Source organism: Sus scrofa, chromosome 1 (genome assembly GCF_054392235.1).
Source record: "Sus scrofa isolate SSC_HxYL_T2T_F1_AM1 chromosome 1, Sscrofa_HxYL_maternal_Yorkshire_Landrace_v2.0, whole genome shotgun sequence".
In the NCBI taxonomy this organism is placed as follows: domain Eukaryota; kingdom Metazoa; phylum Chordata; class Mammalia; order Artiodactyla; family Suidae; genus Sus; species Sus scrofa.
This window is the reverse complement of record NC_139383.1, coordinates 282210049-282229074: the sequence shown is the minus strand read 5'-3', so window position 1 is coordinate 282229074 and position 19026 is coordinate 282210049. Positions and strand designations below refer to the sequence as shown.

At 58.8% G+C, this 19026-nt stretch overlaps 2 protein-coding genes and 1 non-coding gene across 4 annotated transcripts in view; 1 reads left to right on the top strand and 2 right to left on the bottom strand.

Annotated features, from left to right (window-relative positions):
• STXBP1 (syntaxin binding protein 1) overlaps window positions 1-19026 on the bottom strand; it is a 775650-nt gene that overhangs the window by 101994 nt on the left and 654630 nt on the right. The window lies entirely within an intron of this gene.
• On the bottom strand, window positions 1120-16853 carry SLC27A4 (solute carrier family 27 member 4). Of its 2 annotated transcripts, none has more exons than XM_084997740.1 (13): window positions 16713-16853; window positions 13437-14028; window positions 11516-11910; window positions 10167-10325; window positions 8035-8104; window positions 7839-7930; window positions 6689-6798; window positions 6210-6419; window positions 5943-6069; window positions 5241-5378; window positions 4914-5078; window positions 4677-4823; window positions 1120-1979 (listed from the first exon to the last, which is right to left on the bottom strand). In XM_084997740.1, exons 2-13 carry the CDS (start codon window positions 13595-13597, stop codon window positions 1822-1824), a joined length of 1932 nt encoding a protein of 643 aa, XP_084853866.1. In that variant the 5' UTR covers window positions 13598-14028; window positions 16713-16853; the 3' UTR covers window positions 1120-1821. The 2 variants fall into 2 exon arrangements, with proteins under 2 accessions (XP_084853866.1, XP_013849357.2); XM_013993903.3 differs by lacking the exon at window positions 16713-16853 and adding an exon at window positions 15170-15474 and having other exon boundaries at window positions 13437-13603.
• On the top strand, window positions 15778-15868 carry TRNAR-UCU (transfer RNA arginine (anticodon UCU)). The gene is given in 2 exon segments: window positions 15778-15814; window positions 15833-15868. It is a non-coding gene; the product is annotated as a tRNA-Arg (tRNA).

The window sequence follows — 19026 nt, the reverse complement described above, 5'->3', positions numbered from 1 at the left end:
TTCAAAGATCACTCCCTCAGGCGACATTCCAGATTTCTTCTCATGGCTACCCACCACCCAAACTGTCAGCGGCTGGCCTGGGGTGTGGCTCACAGTTGGCTTCAAGAGCATGTGTGGAATGGAACCTCATCTGGCTTTCCCGTGACCTTCTGCACCAGGAAGCAGCAGGAAGGGCATGGGGCTGAGGCTCCAGGCCCCACTACTTGCTGTGCGACTTCAGTCAAGTGGCACAGTGGTGAGGGCTGCATAGTGAAGAGAACGCCCTGGGGCATGCACGCCGACTGCTGCCCTAGGTTGGGCTGGACCCCCTTCCAGTTGGGAAATGCATTCCCAGCCTGGGCATAACGGCAGCGGTGGGCTCTCCGGGACAGCTGGCCCTCCTCTGTTATTGCTGACTGCCCTGGAAAGACATACTGCTCCACCTAGGTGGCTGGGCAGCCCCAGACCCCAGGCAGAGGGAACAAGCAAGGGTCTGCAGAAGGGATCCTGCCCTGCATTAAGCTTTCCACCCTCCATGGCTCTGAGCAGCCCTTTTCTTTTTTCTTTTCTTTCCTTTTTTGGCTTTTTAGGGCTGCACCTGTGGCAGCGTATGAACATTCCCAGGCTAGGGGTTGAATTGGAGCTGCAGCCGCCAGCCTACACCACAGCCACAGCCACACCAGATCTGAGCCGCGTCTGCAACCACGGCTCACTGCAATACAGGATCCTTAACCCACTGAGCTAGGCCAGGGATTGAACCTGCATCCTCGTGGATACTAGTTGGGTTCGTTAACCACTGAGCCACGAAGGGAACTCCCCGAAGAGGGCTTTTCTCTGGTCTACCTTAGCTCTCTGAAGGAATTCCCCTAACTACTCCCTTGACACAGATAAGACTAAGTCACTTGCCTAAGGCCAGGCGCTCCTAAGTGACACAGCTGGTTTGGATGTTCAAGCTCTTGCAGTTGGACTCCTTGCCAGGCCCAGGGGAACTGCCCCCATCTAAGGCAAGGCGCTGCAGACAGGGGCTGTGCCACCCTATCTGCCCCATCCCTCAGGGCGAGTGGCTGAGTGAGTGCAAGAGCAGGGCAGGGGTTGGGCCTGAGCAGGCTGGGGGTGAGCTCCAGTGGCAAGCACGCAGGCTGGGGGAGTCAAGGCAGAATTTATTGGCTCCTGAGCGCCCCCTACCCCTTCTCCTCTCATAGCTGGGGGAGATAGAGCAGGTGACCGGGACAAACCCACAAAGACAGAACAGCCCTGCCCGAGGGGCAGCCAGGCAGCCACCTGAGAGGGGAGGGGAGGGGAGGGGATGAGGGGTGCTCCTGCCAGGCCTCCGGCTGCAGCTCCAGTGCTCCTCCTGCTCTCAGGGAGGGACAGGCAGGGCTGAGTGACACTCGATCAGCTCCAGGGCCTGGATCCCCTTTAGACACCCGCTCGGTGGCCACCACTGCCCCTGCCCACTCCACTGGCTTCCTGAGTCTGGGGGCTTCCGCCCTGGTCCCATTTACAAGCTGCCTGTTCTCCGTGGAGTGCTTGGTGACTCTCTGCTCCCCTCTGCTCTGACCCAAGACATCACCCTGAGGGGCCCGGTCTCAGTCTCAGCCTGGGGCCAGAGGCTCTGCATGGCCTCCAAGACAGAACGTGGACATGAGGCTTTCACAGAAAGCCCCGGGGAAAGGGGGAGGTGGCACTGAGGCTTTTGGCAGTTTGGGTGCGGGGGTCGGCACCTCGGGGTCACAGTGCCGGGCCCTGCTTGCTTTGGTCTGGCTTCGCCCAGGACCCTCTGGGCTGGGAGCTGGGGCTCTGGATCCAGCATCTGTTGGCCTCAGAGGGACTTGGGGCAAATCACAGCTTCACCTCACCGGCCTGGATAAGGGTGTAGGCCTCTCGGTCCAGCGGGACATAGCGGCCCTTCCGGGCATCCAGGTAGAACAGCGGGTCTTTCACGACTGCTGGGTCAAAGCCCTCTTTCCGCAGGTCTGTCTTCTGTAGCTTGAAAGTCCCTGAGGGAGCAGGAAGGCAAGAGGGAAGGAGGGGTCAGAGGTCGGCAGGGCAGGGGCCAAGAAGGAGGGCTGGAGAGAAGCTGGGAAAGGGGAAGCTTGGGAGGAGGGGCACAGCCCTTTACAGTTTGCAAAGCCTCCATCCATTACAGTGTGTACTGCTTCTCAGAGCAGCCCTGCCACCCACCGGCTCCTGCAGACAGGGGGGCAGAGGCCTGAAGAGGGGAGGCTGTGTGTCCAGAGCCACATGCTGAGCGACAGCAGAGTGAGGACCCGAATCGGCTCCCTTTGCAGGAGCACTTCCCGGGTGCAGAAAGAAGCGACCTCATTTAACCCACACATCAACCCCAGGGGCAGCTGGATTCTAAGATGCAAGATTTCAGATTTTTAACATCTCTGAAACAGCTCAGCCAGGAGCGGTTTCCCCTGCAGAGTATGTAAATGATGCACCTTCCAGTCCTTGGGATTAGCCCCACTGTACAGATGGAAGACGGATGCTCAGAGAGGCCTATCTCTGGGCCCAGGTCACAGAGCCCAGAAGCACTGGAGCTGGGATTTGAAGGCAGGTATGAGAGATGCCGGAAATGGCTCTGGATCCCTGCCCTGGTTTTCTTCTGCCACATGGGATGGGCCACTTCTCCCAGCAAGAGTCGGAGTCTTTCTCAACCCTTCCTTGGATCCAGACTGGCCTTACGACATGCTTTGCCTCCTAGAAGGTGGCAGAAGCAGTGCTGTGGCTGTTCTGCGGGGGTCTAGGCCCCAAGGGGCCTTGCAGCTTCCACCCCCACCCTCGTGGCAGACCCCTAAGACCCGTCTAGCCTCTGGAGGAGGAGAAGCCACACAGAGCAAAGATGCACCATCCCAGGAAAGGCCACTTAGACTGGCCCTGCCCAGAGGGGCGTCACTGGCCAGAAGTAGCTATGCAAATCTAATGAAAATTAAACACAATTTGAAATGCAGTTTCTCAGTCACATGGGTTCCACTTCTGGCGCTCAGTCGCTACTGGGGGCTGTGCTGGAGGGTGCAAAGAGTGACCGTGTCTGTCACTGCAGGCAGTTCTGATGGGCCTTGCTGCAGAGCCAGCCAGCTGGCAGCCCCACGAGAGGGAGGCCACCTTACACCTAATGGCAGCTCTTTAACCCTAGGCGGCGCCAAGAGAAGAACACTCAGCTGAACTTAACTGCAAATTGCTGACCTACAGAGTGTGAACAAATAAAATGGCTGTTTTGAGCCCTCAGTAAATTTGGGGTGCTTGTTCTGCAACAAGGCCTGAGGTCTGACAGCTTCCCTGCCCCTCTTGGACACCGAAGTGACAGTGGGAGTTCCCATCACGGCTCAGCGGTTAAGGAACCAGACGAGCATTCATGAGGATGCGGGTTCGATCCCTGGCCTCGCTCAGTGGGTTAAGGATGCGGCATTGCCGTGAGCTGCGGCAGACGCGGCTTGGATCCCCGGTTGCTGTGGCTCTGGCGTAGGCCAGCGATTTGACCCCTAGCCTTGGAACGCCCATATGCTGCCACGGGTGAAGCCCTAAAAAGCCAAAAAAAAGAAAAAAAGAAAAAAAAAAAAGAAGTGACAGTGGTCGTTTGGTCCTCAGGGAGCCCTCAGGCTGGTGCAGGATGAGCACCCTCGTCGGACCCTCCCACTGCCTCAGGTGCACCCACATGAGTCAAGGGAGGCCCTCCGCCAAGGCAGAGCTGACATCACGGTCCCCTGGGGCAGCCAGGCAGACAGGGCCTCAGGCTGAGCGGCCAGGAGAAGCTGAGCAGTGGCGGGGAGCCAGGAGGGACAGCAAGGACCGAGGAGAGCAGAGGGGAGGGCTGGGCACGAGCCTCCATGCTTCCTGCCCATTGGGGAACTCCTGAGAGTCAGCAGGGGACAGAGATGACACCCCCGTGCCATGTGCCAGTGGACCCCCTGTTCACCCCTCCCTGGGTGAGCATGGCCCCTTTTTTATCACCCCACCCCCACCCCCAGGGCCATCTGCAGCACTCGAATCTGACCAGGTCACGACCCTGCTCACACACTTCTGTGGCTCCCTACTGCCCCTGGCCGAGTCCGTGCCCTCTCCCACCGCCCCCGACATGAGGCCCCTGCAGCCCCCTCTGTCCTACCCCACACCGCTGCCCACTCCTCACTGGCTCCAGCTTCAGGGCCTCCTTTCCCTCCTCGAGCCCCCAAGCGCTCTCTGGCCTCAGGGACTCCACACTGGCTGTTCCCACACCCCCAATGCCTGCCACCCCCACAAAGTCCCCTCTCTCATTCAGGTCTCAGCCAAACCCACACCTCCTCCGGGGAGCCTCCCAGTCAATCCCAGCCCACCTCATTCACCTTTCGGTCAGTGACCTCCATTCCATCTTTATCTTTGAAATTCCTTATCCTGTGGCTGCCTCCCCTACTGCTCTAGAAGCTCCAAGAGGTCCTGCCGGAATTTGTCACCTATATCCCCAAGGCTTAGCCGCAGTGCCCCGAGCAGACTAGGCACTCAATCGGCATTTGTTTTGCAAAGATGGGCTGCTGAAGGCTGGGGCTGCACAGGAAGGTCAGGTTACCAACCTCCCAGCAAGGCCGCGGGGGTGGGGCGTGGGGGGTGGACACACGCGGAACGACAGCCACTCTGGTCTTTCCAGAAGGCCCAGGAACGGGCCTGGGCCTGGCCCCTGCGAGCGCAAGTCGGTGGTGGCGGTGGGGGGGACAGACCTGTTTTATGCAGCTCAGGCAGAAGGCGCAGGAAGATGGGGCGCGCGTACAGGGGCAGCTCCTTCTCCAGGAGCTGGGCAAGGCGCTCCAGGTCGCAGCTGCCAGTGGGGTTGGCCACAGCGGCCATGCCAGCCCGACCCTCGGTTCCTGGGGGCAGCAGAGTGGACAGTGAGCACTGGCAACGGCCCCTGTGGTGCCTCCACCCACATGCCTGCCCCCCCACTCCCCACCAGGTACCTGGCACCTCCACACCATACACGGCCACGTCGGCCATGTTCAGCAGGCGGCTGAGCGTGCCCTCCACCTCGGTGGTGGACACGTTCTCGCCTTTCCAGCGGAACGTGTCCCCCGTGCGGTCCCGGAAGTACAGGTAGCCCAGCTCGTCCATCACCAGCACGTCGCCTGGAGAGCAGCTGTGTGAGTTGGGGCTCAGGGGTGTGGCCTGGGGCGGGGTGTGTCGGGGTGGTTTCCGGGGAGGGGTCCTCTGAAGGTGGGAAAAGGCCCCTTCGGTCCCTCCCTCCCCTCCCCAAGGGGCTAAAAGCCTGGGGAGACGTGCCCACCCACCAGTGAGGTAGGCCTGGTCCCCCTTCTTGAAGACATCCTTGGCGATCTTTTTATTGTTGGCGCCCTGGTTGAGGTAGCCGTCGAAGCGCCGCAGGGGGTCCTTCTGGACGATGGTGCCCACCAGCTGGCCTGGCTCACCTGAGGCAGGGGAGGCGGTGTCAGAGTCGCCCTGGGGCCTTCACCCTCTAAAGGCACCCTTCTGCCCACCGAAACACCCGTTTCTCTCCGGTCCATGGAGGAACCCAAGAACGTCTGGTCCCTGAACAGATGAACGTCAAAGCCAGCAATGACGGGGTGGCCGAGCTCTGCGTGGCCGGCCTCGGCGGAGCCGGCACTCCCCGGGCTGGGCTCCACTCAAAGGGCTCCGCATTCTTTACCACAGGGATCCTCAGGGCGCCCCCGGGAGGCGGCGCTGCCAACAGCCCTGTGTGCACATGAGGGGAACAAGGCACAGAGCTGGGGCCTGAGCCGGGATTGATCCCAGGAGGATGGACCCAGGATCCACAACACAGAAGTGCACCAATGGACGGCGGGCTGGCTGGGACCAGCGATGAGGAGGGTGACAGATGAAAAAAGGACCTGCGGCCCTAAGAGAGCTGACGGAGGCTGCGGATCAGGACGGGCTCCCCTGCCCCTCTGCCCCTTCTCCCTCCTGAGCCAGCCCCTCCCGCTCTGACCCCTAATTCCAACCCTGAAGCAGACCTGGCCGGCAAGGAAGGCAAACGCCGTCGGGTCCCCGGATCAGCTCCATAGTGTCCTCGTTGACACGGACCAGCCGGATGGGGTACACAAAGGACAGGATGCGGCTGTTGAAGCCACACGCCCCCACCTGCAAAGGCCAAGACTTGGGCCCTGGCTCTCCCACCATGGGCCCGAGACCAGACAATTGGGGGGCGGGCGGCACCCACACTCCCACACTAGAGATCTTCCCTCCCCTCTGCCACCAGTGGTCCCCGGCTTGGGCCGCACCTGGCCGTCAAAGTTGCCCAGGCTGCAGTTGCACTCAGTGGCCCCATAGAACTCGGCCACCTGGGGGATGTGGAAGCGGCTGGAAAAGCTGGTCCAGATGGACTGCCGGAGGCCATTGCCAAGTGCCATGCGCACCCGGTGCTGCTTTTCCGCCTCCCGGGGTGGCTGGTTGAGGAGGTATCTGCACAGCTCGCCAATGTACTGCACGATCTGGGGGTGGACATGGGGTGAGTTTGGGCCCCTGAGGCTGCTCTGGCTCCATGGCTCCCCGGCCCCCCAGACCCCAGGAGCCCGGTGGCCGGCCCAGGGCCGGGCTGTGCCATCCCTTCCCTCTCGGGGCCTCAGTTTCCCCCTCCGAACTATGGGGAGTGTTGCCCTGAACAGACGGCTGGCTGCCTTCGGCTATGAGACGTCGCTGGGTGGAGCGGGTGGGGGTCAGGAGGGGACCGGACAGCTCATGCCCGCCCCTCGGTGCGCACCGTGCAGTTGTACTTGACACAATCATCCCAGAACCGAGAAGCGGAGAACTTCTTCCGGATGACCACCGTCAGGCCGTGGAGCAGGCACTGCCCGACGCCCACGATGTTGCCTGAAAGCAGACGGTGGGCCCCGAGGTCACGCAGACAGGAGGCCCCTCCCTCTAGGGCCTCCTCTGGCACAGCCCAACCTCCTCACAGGTCCTTCCGCAGTCTTCCTCCTTCCTCCTGTCCCTCCAACCCTCACGGATCCCATCTCTCTCCCGAGGGCCCGTGGGACCAGGGCACACTTCTCAGACGGTCCCCGGGGCCTCCAGAGCTGCCCCAAGCTCCTGCTCCCAAACAGCCAGGGGGCGCCTGGGCTGGCCTGCCTGGCTTCTGCACCTCACAGGGGCCTGCCTTGGGTACACCTCCTCCCAGAAGCCTTCCTGGCCATCAGTGGGCTCTTCCCCTGAGCTGAGCTCCTGCTCCCTGCCCTTCCTCACACTTGATGCCACGGCCTGTGTTAGGATCGGGTGGTCGGGTAGGTTCCCATCATTCATCCTGCCCCAAACACACACACCCAAGCTCTAAGCACCATGAGGGCAGGAACTACCTTTCCTCCATCCCTGTCTTTCTTTTTTTTAGGGCCGAACCTGCAGCACATGCAAGTTCCCAGGCTAGGGGTCAAATCAAAGCTGCAGCTGCTGGCCTACACCACAGCCACGGCGCCGCCAGATCCAAGCTGCGTCTGTGACTTATGCTGGATCCTCGACCCACTGAGCAAGGCCAGGGACTGAAACTGCATCCTCATGGATACTAGTCGGGTTCTTAACCTGCTGAGCCACAATGGAAACTTCCCATCCCTGTCTTTCTATAAGCCCTTAAGACCAAGCAGCAAGGCTGTGCACACAGGTCGAAATGAACTGAAAAGTCAGACCAGCCCAGGTGCCCTGCGGGACACAGCCACACACCCAGTGATGCTGGCATGGCCATTCTCATTCAGGGGTCAAGTCAATGGCCATGGCAATGACAGTGGATCTGGGTTCAAGTCAAATGAACCCAGCGGTGACTTCAAAGCTCACGTTTCTACATAACACGCTGCCCGCCAAGAGGGATGGGGTTCCCTGAGGCTCTGGGGGTGCTGGAAGCGGAGCAGGCCGGCCCAGGATACCTGCCGTGTGGTAGAGGGGGAGGCAGTCATAGAGGACGTCATCCGGCCGCATGCGGAATCCGTAGTACACCAGGGCAGCCATGCGGTAATACCTGGGAGGGCAGAGGGCGAAGGGCTCGGTGGGGCCTGGAAAGGCGGGAGGAGAGGCCCCCGGGCCCACCACCCCCGGGCCTCCCCCCAGAGCACCTCCCCCTACCTGCTGTGCACCACGATGGCAGCTTTGGGCAGCCCCGTGGTGCCGGACGTGTAGATGTAGAAGAGCTTATCTGAAGAAACAGACACAGGAGCAGTTAGGACAGAGGGCAGCACAGGCTGGGCAGAGTCGGACAGACAGACATCTAGAGGTGTGGATCGCTCAACAGCCACGCCCGTCACACCGCCTCCAGGAAGCCTACCCTGAGGACCCCAGACACCCCTTTCTGCTCGAATGCCTGCACCTGTTCCTTCAACAAATGTTCTCTTTCATTTTTTTTTTTTTTTGACTTTTTGCCTTTTCTAGGGCCGCTCCCGTGGCATATGGAGGTTCCCAGGCTAGGGGTCAAATTGGAGCTGTAGCCACAGGCCTACACCAGAGCCACAGCAACGCCAGATCCGAGCCATGTCTGCGACCTACACCACAGCTCAAGGCAAAGCCAGATCCTTAACCCAATGAGTGAGGCCAGGGATTGAACCCGTGTCCTCAAAGACAGATACTAGTCGGGTTCGTTAACTGCTGAGGCATGACAGGACCTCCTCTGTTTTTATTCTTAAATGGCTACTCCTACAAAAGACAAAAAAAAAAAAAAGACGAAGAAAAAAAACACTACTCCTGTGGCTTATGGAAATGCCCAGGCTAGGGGTTGAACTGGAGCTGCTGCCGACACCACAGCCACAGCCACAGTGGATCTGAGCTGTGTCTGTGACCCACACTGCAGCTTGGGGCAGTGCGAGATCCTCACCCCCCCAGTGAGGCCAGGGATCAAACCTGCATCCTTAGAGCTACTAGTCAGGTTCTTAACTTGCTGAGACACAATGGGAACTCCAGGGAGGGCTTCTCAAAGGAGGTGACGGCTACCCCGAGTCTTCAGTGTGGGGAGGCATTAGCTGCAGGGAGCGGGTGCAGTGGTCACTCTTGCACTGCTGACCATGTCTTCATCCCCCCATAGCCCGGCCCAGGGATGGTCACGTTACAGTTTCCATCTGAGGCTCAGCCCCACCAGGAGGTCAGGACACCACCGGATGCCTCTGCATGTTACAGAGCAACCATCTCATGTTCTTGGGGGTGCTTGTTGTATACCAGCCCTAGCTGGGCACCACGAGAGCACCAGGCTAAACTAGCCAGAGTCCCTGCTCTCAAGGAGCTACCCAAAAAAAAAAAAAAAAAAAAGTGTTCCCATTGTGGCTCAGTGAGTTAAGAATCCAACTAGTGTCTAGGAGGGTTTGGGTTCAATTCCTGGTCTTGCTGCTCCGTGGGTTAAAGGATCCAGCATTGCCGCAAGCTGCAGCATAGGTCGCAGATGCAGCTCAGATCTGGCATTGCTGTGGCTGTGGCTGTGGCCAGCAGCTGCAGCTCTGATCTGACCCCTAGCCTGGGAACTTTCATGCGCTGTGGGTGCAGCCGTAAAAAGACACACACACACACAAAAGGAGCTTACAAAAGCACCCAGCAGGCAAGACCCACATACGCAGAGGTTACACAATAATAAATGACGACGGCCAGTTATGGAGCACTTCTGGCCACACCCTCACTCCCCACTGCATCTTTTCTCATCCTCAAAGCCACTCCATAACATAGGTTCTGTCACCATTCCCGATTTTGTGGTTGTGGGGACGGAGCTCAGAGGGCAGCTCGGGGTCACACAGGGAAGCAGCAGAGCTGGGATATGAACTTCGCCAGGGCTCTGAGCTTCCAGGTGATGCGGAAGCTGGAGGCTCCACAAGGCAGGCCAGCGCGCAGGGGAAGAGAGGCCTGAGCGTCCTGGAGGCTGCCTGGAGGGGGCGGGGGCAGGCAGCCCAGCACAGGGGGGATCACAGCCCAGTGGGGGCCTGCACTGAGCGGGTGCTGGGCGAATATGCAAAGGGTCTCGCCTCCCGCCCCCAGCCCCAGCCCAAACTCCTGGGCTCCCCATGGCTGTGCACACACAGGTCAGGCATCAAGGAAGGCAGCGTGCCTGGCACTTTCTCTGCATCTGCTCCCGCAGCCTCTGCAGTAAGCCCAGGATTACTGTCCTCATTTTCCCTCATGGAAAAGGGAGGCAACAAGTCAAGTTTAGAGAAGAACCCAGGCCCAGAGGCCAGGGCTCTGCCCTTGGCCATCTTAGAATCCCTCTGTGGGGGCAGGGGGCCCACCTACAAAGCCCTTGTTGGGGCGGCTGGGCAGGTGCTTGGGGGCATCTTCCAGCAGGGGGTCCAGGTGCTCCGTGCCGGCGGGCACTGCGCTGGGCTCCCAGGGACCGGAGCAGAAGAGGCTGAGCGAGGGGTCCAGGCTGGCATGGATCTCTAGCACGGCTGCGGGGAGACAGGGCAGATCAGCAGGCCGGCCAGCACACCCCGTGTTCCAGGACCTCTGCTCGTGTCTGGGCTGAGCAAGCTGTCCGGGTGGGTGGGTCAGAGATGGGTGAAGCATCTGGGGCCTCACTCTAAGGACGATGCTGACAGGAGCGAGGGCTCCCGTTCGCTGCTGGCTAACCACAAGGCAGGCTCTTTACATGCATTCTCCTGTTCACACACCCCAGTATCAGCCCATTTTACAGATGAGAAGACTGAGGCTCTGAGAATGGGAGAGACTTGGCCAGAGTGCACTGGAGCTGGGACTCACAGCCAGCTCTATCCCACACCAAGGTTCACCCTCTGATTCACTGTGCTATGCTAGTGTGCGGGGGTCTGGTTAGAAGGGAGGACAGCAGGGCACAGGCTGGTGGTCTTCCGGCCTCTTCAGAGGGAAGGAACCTTCTCTCAGGCTCCTCTGTGCACTACAGATGTCCAGCTACTCACCCGGCCTGAGCACAGGCCAGTCCCTGCCCAGCTGGTCACACTTCCCCTGGCTGCCTCTTGATCTGTCCAGCCCCCTGCCCTCTCCCTGCTGCATCCTTTCCCCTTTGCAGCATCTTAATAACCTCCTCTGCCCATCATCCTTCAGCCACAGCAGCGTGCAGAGAAAGAACAGGGACACTGTGGTCAAGCCTGGTATCAAATCCCAGTGCTGTCATGTGACAGCTGTGTAGGTGCCTCTCACCACGCTCAGTCTCTCATCTCTAATGCCAAGGGGACAACCTCTACCTTGCCAGGCTTTGTGAAGATCACAGCTCCTTTGGTAAAGCCCCAAGCTCAGTATTTGGTCAGTGGCGGCCAATAAACATAAGCTCTGCGGGAAAGCAGGGAACAGAGTCCTCGTCCCATTGTATAGATGAGGCAACTGAGGTCTAATTAGTCACAAGGATAGGGACCACGCTGAAGGCTCGCCTGGTATCAGCCACCTTGCAAGTGCCTGAGGTGAAGCAGCTCCCTGAAAACTGCACGAGGCAGGAGCTTCCATCTCTCGGGTCTCCGGTTAACTGGGGCAGAGCCCAGGCCACCCGATGCCAGGGCTCATGCCCCTAACCTCTGAGCCACACAGCCTCTGCCGGGGCTGGCAGGGGATTGTGGCAGTGCCTGGGGGAGGGTGGGCCCTGCCAGTCTCCTGCTCCTCGGGGGCTCACCTGGGGCCATCTCGCTGCCAAAGATGAGGGCCCGGGCGCGGGAGGAGGTCAGGCAGTGGCGCAGGGCGTCCCGCCGCAGGTTGGTGTTGATGAGCGCCGCCTCCACGCCCAGCTTGGCCATGCCCAGCCACAGGCCCACGAACTCATTACAGTTTTCCATGAGAAGGGCAGCCACGTCGCCTGAGGCCAGGCCCCGCGCCTGCAGGAAGTTGGCCACGCTGCTCGAGTAGTCATCCAGCTGGCGGAAGGTCCAACGTGTGTCTGTGCCCTCAAAGATCAGGGCTGTCTTGTCGGGGTGGCGCTGGACGGTGGCCGCGAATAAGATGGGCACCGTGCGCCGCTCCTGCAGGTACCGGCGGACCTTGGCCTTCACCTTCAAGAGCACCATGCCGCCGCTGGTGGGGAAGCAAGCAAGGGAGCCGTGACTGCTGGGCTGGGATGTGGGGGTCTCGAGACCTCGGCTCAGGCTGCTGTGCCACTGGCCTGAAGGTCCAGAGCGGGGTCCCTTGCCATGCTCCCCTTTCCGGGCACCCGTGTGCGGGGCAGCGACACGCGGGGCTCACCCATGCTGCATGGTAACACCGGGGACCTGGGTGACGACTCTCTCCATGGTACAGAGGGCTGGCCCTGGGCTTCCCAAGGGGGATGTGGCAGGGCTGACACTTGAACCTCAGTCCTATCTGGCTCCAGAGTTCAACTCCTGCTGCCCTCTAAGCTCTGCAGGAGTCTGCTGCTGACAGAGCCTTCCACGAGCCCAGGGCCCCAAGTCAAAGTCCAAACACCTCGGCCCGGACCTCCCCCAGCCCCCTATCAACCCTCTATCACAGTGAGCCAGCAAGGGGTGGGGGCGGGGGGCACTCTGTCCCGTTCCCCACCTTGCCCCCTACTCAGTGCCGGGCACAGGGCAGATGTTCAGTTAGTGTTTGTGGGATCGCTTGGCAACAGCCCCCTCTCCTGCCCCGTCCCTGTCATCTTTGATCCCAGACCTCTCCCAGCTCCCCAGCTTCTATGCCTTTGCTGATGCTGTGCCCTCTGGCTGGAACCCCCGGCTCCCCCCTCCTTGAGGTGACTCTCGAGTACAACTGCTTTTCCTCCCAGAGGCCGTCTCTGAGTCCCCAAGGCCCCGGCCTGCAGCCACCTCTCTGTGCCCCCTGCTCCCACAGCTCTCTGCTGCTACAACCCTTCCTGCAGTGGCCACTCCACACCGCCTTCTGTAGTCAACTCAGAATGACGACTACTGAGCTGCCTGTCCTAAGTGTGTGTCACTGGGACACTGCTGTGAGCAAGACTGTCAGGGTGCATGGCACTGCCCGTTTAGAGGTTTACTGTGTCCAATCCAGTCTCCCCGACCAGTCTGAGCTCACCCCAGGACCAGGTCTGCCTCATTCTCCCCTGAGCCCCAGAGTCAGCCCAGCGCCTGGAACAGAGCAGGGGCAGCAGGTGTTTCTGGTACAGGATATCCCCGCGGGCCATACCTGACTTTCACTGGGGAGCAGGTTCTCCCAGACATGATTTGGGGCCCTGCTCTAGAACTCAGTGCCCTCTCAGACTCATGACAGCTGGAGGACAGGGCCCTCCCTGCAGGCTCCTTTTGACCCTCCCAGAAGCTACAGCATGTTCTTGGGACCCCTTGCAATGTCCCTCAACATGCCTGGGGTTCCATGTACAGCCCAGGCTCCCAAGTCTGCTCCAGGCTAAGGAGAACCAAGTTAAGGAGATTCTAAGGGAGGAGACTTTGACCTTGGAAATGGAGGTACCATGTACTACTGCAAGGGGAAGGGTGTGGAGCAGAGGCTGCTCCTGTGGGGCCCAGGTGCCCTGTGCTGGGCGCAGCCATGGTTGTCTGGTTTGGGGAGATTTGGGGGCTTAGGAGCCCAACATGGAGCAGGAGACCCCAGGAAGGGCTGTACTAGGTACTCACAAGACATCGCGCCTGACCGTCTTGATGAAGATTCGGACGAAGCGCCAGCCGCCCGACCCCAGGTAGAGGAACAGAAGGGAGAACCCCACGTGGGTCCAGGGCAGTTTCAGCACCAGCCTGGAGAACAGCAGCACCCCCACTAGAGATGCCCCAAGCAGCATGGTGACCTGTGGGCACAAGGCAGTCAGTGGACCCAAATGCCTGGGGCCCCTACTTCCTGGCCCAGGCGGCCAGGCCACTATAATCTCAAAGCATCAATGAACCTATAGTGAGGCTTAGCTATACTGAGTACGGTAGCTGAGGACCAGGATCCTCTCTGGAACAGTTTGGAAGGAGCAGGCTAGCGGCATGGGACTTGAGGTGAGGAGTTTCAGAGCTGAGAGGCAGAGGCTGGTTTCTAGCCCCCTAATCTCTTCTCTGCTTATGATTCTATGACTCTTTCAATGACCTTAGTTTTTGTTTGTCTTTTTAGGGCCATACCCAAGGCGTATGGAAGGTCCCAGGCTAGGGGCCCAATCGGAGCTGTAGCTGCTGGACTACGCCGCAGCCACAGCAAGGTGGGATCCAAGCCTCGTGGCGACTTACACCACAGCTCACGGAAACACCAGATCCTTAATCACACTGATGGAGGCCAGGGATCGAACCACTGTCCTTACGGATACTAGTCAGGTTGGTTACTGCTGAGCCACAAACGGGAACTCCTCTGAATGACCTTGGGCAAGTCCCTTCCCCACTTTGGTTCTCAGTCCTCCCCTCTGTAAAATGGGTGTGAAGAGAATTGCTCTCAGAAGCCCTTCCAGTCAAAACAGAACAGTCCACTCTCCTGACGTACAGGGTCCTAACCAAAATGGCTTAGAGTGGGAACTGACTTTAGCGCTTCTGTCTCAACTCTCCACCCAGAGACTTAGGGAGTTTGTGTGGATGATCAGGCCAAGCCACAACACCCAATCTGGAGAAGGAGCCCTGCTCAGTCCCTGCCCAAAGGCCCAGGCAGCGCCATGCCTCTGCTGGCCCACAGAGGGCGATGGAGAAAACAGGTTAGAGCCTGGAGGTGCTACCGCCCAGAGGGGAAAAGTGATACAGGGAGAGGAAGAGGGCCTTGAAGGCACCCCCACAAATACACTCAGCAAGCCACTCAGATCAATCTTTGGGAATGGGGCCTTAAGGGGAGAGGAACAGCTGGCGGGGCTAGGATTACGGCTCCTGGCGTTTTAAACACTTGCTTGAGGTGCAACCGATGCGACTGTTTTCCTTCAGGTTCTCCTATTCTTGGGGAGGGGCTGAAGGTCACGGCTATGATGTAGCCTGAGAGTCTCCAGGTCAAGATGAGGACATGAGCTCACCTGAGACCACCTCCCCCTCCTCAAAGCGAGAAGCAAAAGCCCGGCGGGGGACCGAACCAACGCCCCCAAACTCAAATGCCAAGGGTCTCCAAGGTCCTCAGTTCTCTGGGCTCCCAGAGCCCACCAGGGCAGAAGGCAAGAACTCGTCCCGGAAGGCTGGGCGATGGGACCAAGGGGAGGAAAGGGGATGCCCAGATCCCTCGGGCCTCGATCCTGGGTCACTGTGGACCGCCCTGGCCTCTAAAAAGCCAGGGGAGTAGCAGAATGCCCAGCTGGAGACAGAGCACCAGGGCGCGTCCCCGACCCAGGCGGGTACCGCCACCTCTCCAGGACTCGGCCGGGCACATTCCCCAGCCCGAGGACCCACTCACTGCCCTGACCTGTACTCACCTGATGTCGGCTCCGCCAGTCCAGATGCAGCTCTGCTGTGGTAGCAGAGTGGGGAGCGCGGGGGGCATCAGCTGCGCCCGGGCGCGCAGAGCCGGGTCTCAGCAGAGCTTCGCCAGCTCTGCGCCCAGCAGGGCCCGGCCACCCGGCCGGCCCCGCCCGCCTGCGGCGCTCCTCCCCCGCCTGCCTCCCGCAATCCAAACCAGCTGCGCCGGCCGGCAACACCGCCTCCCGCGCCTCGCCCACCGCGAGCAAGCCGCAGAGCTGGCGGCGCCGCCCGACCCGCCGCCCCTGCGCGAGCGACGGCCTCCGGCGGTGTCCCGCGCGGCACGCTGGGAGTTGTAGTCCGCGCCGCGCAGCCCCGCCCCGCCCGGCCGCAGAGACCCCTGGGGCGGGAAGGTGACAGGCGCACTCTGCCCGAGCCCTGACCCCTCTGTCCCCGGCGTCCCTTCGTGGGAGGAGAGCACCCCCACCGCACTGTTGGCGGAGAATCCGGAGTCCACACTCCGGAGACAGGAACAGAATTTGGCCAAGGCCCAGCGCCACACCTAGAAGAGCGGGAAAAGGGCGGTTTACAGCAGAGGTGAGCTGGAGGGCAGACGGCAGTAACTGGCTCTGTGGCGCAATGGATAGCGCATTGGACTTCTAGCCAACCCAAGCGTGGTGATTCAAAGGTTGTGGGTTCGAGTCCCACCAGAGTCGAGGTTTTGACAGCTCCTTTCAAAGGACATTTCCTCTTTGAAATTTTGTGGCCTCCCAGGCCCTAAGGTTCAGGAGACCCACACAATCGTTCCTGCAGACCTGAGGCTGACACTTCTGCTTCTGGGACAGCAATAAAGTTGGGCGTTGGGATTCCTGCACAGGAAGCCTTTCCTTTCGTTGATATCCTGAAAGCAATGTGGCACACCTGCTGGTACAAAGGGCACGGCGCCTTGAGACTAGTACATATCTTTGGCCTCTGGTCGGTCCGGACCCTGCAGCAAATCAGTCTCTAAGCAGCCTCTGACCACAGTTTCCATACCACCTGCCCAGCCCCAGGCCATCTGCCAGCTTCCCAGCTCTATGTCACTCTGGGCTTCTGAAAACTTGGTGCCTTGATAATCAAACGTGTTGAGCATCCACAGTTGCTACCTGTCCTTAAATAGAGCCCTTACTCCCATAATCCAGTAGGAGTCCTTAAAAGCAAGGAAGGACAGTTTTCAGGGTATATTTATAGGCGTTGAAAGCGAAAATTTGGTCTGACAAGTATTTGAACCCATTTCGTCCAGAGTACAGGCTGCCTCCTTTTGGGGGAACTCACTAAATTAAAGCACCACCTCCCTCCCCCGTTGCATCCAGGAGGTATGAGGTGCAGTGGTTCTGGGTGTGGACATTGGCATCCAAGGGGCTTGGGTCAACTCTGCAGTGGAAAATTCAGAGTCTGGGGTTCCCACTGTTACTCAGCAGAAACGAACCTGACTAGTATCCATGAGGACATGGGTCGGATCCCTGGCCTCGCTAAGTGGCTTAAGGATCTGGCATTGCCGAGAACCGTGGTATAGGTCACAGACACGGCTCGGATTCTGCGTTGCTGCGGCTGTGGTGTAGGCTGGTAGCTACAGCTCCGAATCAGCTCCTAAACTGGGAACATCCATATGGTGCAGATGCAGCCCTAAAATCACCAAAAAAAAGAAAAGAAAAAAGAAAATTCTGTCTCCATTTCTTATACAGAAAAATGAGGACGGGAGTTCCCGTTGTGGCACAGCAGAAACGAATCTAACTAGGAACCATGAGGTTGCGGGTTCGATCCCTGGCTTTGCTCAGTGGGTTAAGGATCCAGTGTTGTTGTGAGCTTTGGTGTAGGTCACAGATGCGGCTGGGATCTGGCATTGCTGTGGCTGTGGTGTAGGCCGGCAGCAACAGCTCCAATTAGACCCCTAGCCTGGGAACCTCCATGTGCTATGGGTGCGGCCATCAAAAGACAAAAAAAAAAAAAAAAAAAAAAAAAAAAAAAAAAAAAGAGAGAGAAAAAAAATGAGGATGTACTAATAGTGTTTGCCTCACAGGGTTGGTGTGGCGAGTCACTGGGAGTATTTCAATAAGCGCTTGATGTTTCTATTACTGTGGCTTACAGGTCCATTGACCACAAAGCACATACAAAATCTAGACATGATTACATCTGATTGCACCCACATGGCTTAGCAAATAATAGAAGCTTGATAAATGTTTGTTGAGTGAATGACAGGCAGAGTGAATTGGAAGCTCTGACCCTATCCACCCCAGGAACCTTCGCATGATCAGTGCTCTCTGTCAACTGCTCAGGTCACATGCAAAGTGGACAAGTGAGAATTTGGAGGAAGAGGCAGTGGTGATGAGCCCTGCCTCCCACCCCCACTCTCCTCCACCCTGGTCACCTCGGTGAGGGCAAAGCTGTACCCCACCAGACATGGGGCCTGGCCTGATGGGGAGAGATGCAAGGAGACCTAGAGAGATGAGACAATCTGCCTTCAAGTTGCTGAGAGTCTAGCTGAGCCCACAGAGAGGGTGGGTGGAGATTAGATCCCTGGAGTAGGTTGTCCCTCCCCAGGACTCACCCGACTTCTATCAACACTCACCGCACAGGATTTTGATTTGTCTTCATTGCTTTCCAGTCGGACACATCTGGGTGGCACTCCCAGCCCCAACTGTGAGCTGCTGGGTAAATCACCTCTCCCCCCGGAGCCTCAGTGCCCTCGTTAGTAAAATGCGAATAGGGGCTGCACAGTCTCTGCCTCCATCCCACACCTCGGGCTGAGTGTGGACTCTGAGATGATGCAGGCCAAGCTCGGCTTGGGGCTGGTTCGGGGAGGCCCCCAGCTGCTGTAGCAACTCCACTCCGACAGGGCAGGGTTGCAACTGACTCGATCACCTCGGAACCCCCGCATTCGGCCTCGCTTACAAGATCTTTTTTTTTTTTTTTTTTTTTTTGTCTTTTTTGTTGTTGTTGTTGTTGCTATTTCTTGGGCCACTCCCGTGCGAGGCATATGGAGGTTCCCAGGCTAGGGGTTGAATTGGAGCTGTAGCCACCGGCCTACGCCAGAGCCACAGCAACGTGGGATCCGAGCCGCATCTGCAACCTACACCACAGCTCACGGCAACGCCGGATCGTTAACCCACTGAGCAAGGGCAGGGACCGAACCCGCAACCTCATGGTTCCTAGTCGGATTCGTTAACCACTGCGCCACGACGGGAACTCCACTTACAAGATCTTGATGACAAGATTGAGGACGAGTGGGCTTGGGCATCAGGATACATGGGGAGGGGAAGGCCACGGAATGGGAAAAGGGACTGGAAAAGCCTTTGTGTACCAGACTGGGGAGTTTATACTGGGGCACTGACAAGTCACTGAGGGTTTTTTCTTTTTTTTTTTTTTTTTGTCTTTTTAGGGCTACACCCACAGCATATGGAAGTTCCCAGGCTAGGAGTTGAATCAGAGCTATAGCTGTTGGCCTACACCACAGCCAGAGCAACGCAGATCTGAGCCACGTCCGTGACCCACACCACAACTCACGGCAATGCTGGATCCTTAACCCACTGATGGAGGCCAGAGATCGAACCTGCATCCTCATGGATGCTAGTCACATTTGTTTTCATTGAGCCATGACGGAAACTCCCCACTGAGGGTTCTTAAGAAGGGCAAGCTGGGGGCTGTCATTTGTGGGAGAGGCTGAAGTTAGGCTGCCCTCATAGTGGGCTCCCACCACTGCTGCACCCCCATATGCCTTGCATTAGGGACCAAACCACAGCCCTTAAATCTCCAGGCATAACCGAGACTGACGTTTGAACGCCTTTGAAGATATTAACCCTCCCCAGGGTGCCAAAGTGATCTGGCCCATCTCTGG

Excerpts from the sequence above, each read along its gene's own strand:
- SLC27A4 (XM_084997740.1), bottom strand. The coding sequence starts at position 13,597 with ATGCTGCTTGGGGCATCTCTAGTGGGGGTGCTGCTGTTCTCCAGGCTG. Across the intron at positions 8,105-10,166 it reads CCCCAACAAGGGCTTTGTAG|ATAAGCTCTTCTACATCTAC; the intron begins GTGGGCCCCCTG and ends CTGTTTCTTCAG. Across the intron at positions 4,824-4,913 it reads GTATGGTGTGGAGGTGCCAG|GAACCGAGGGTCGGGCTGGC; the intron begins GTACCTGGTGGG and ends TGCTGCCCCCAG.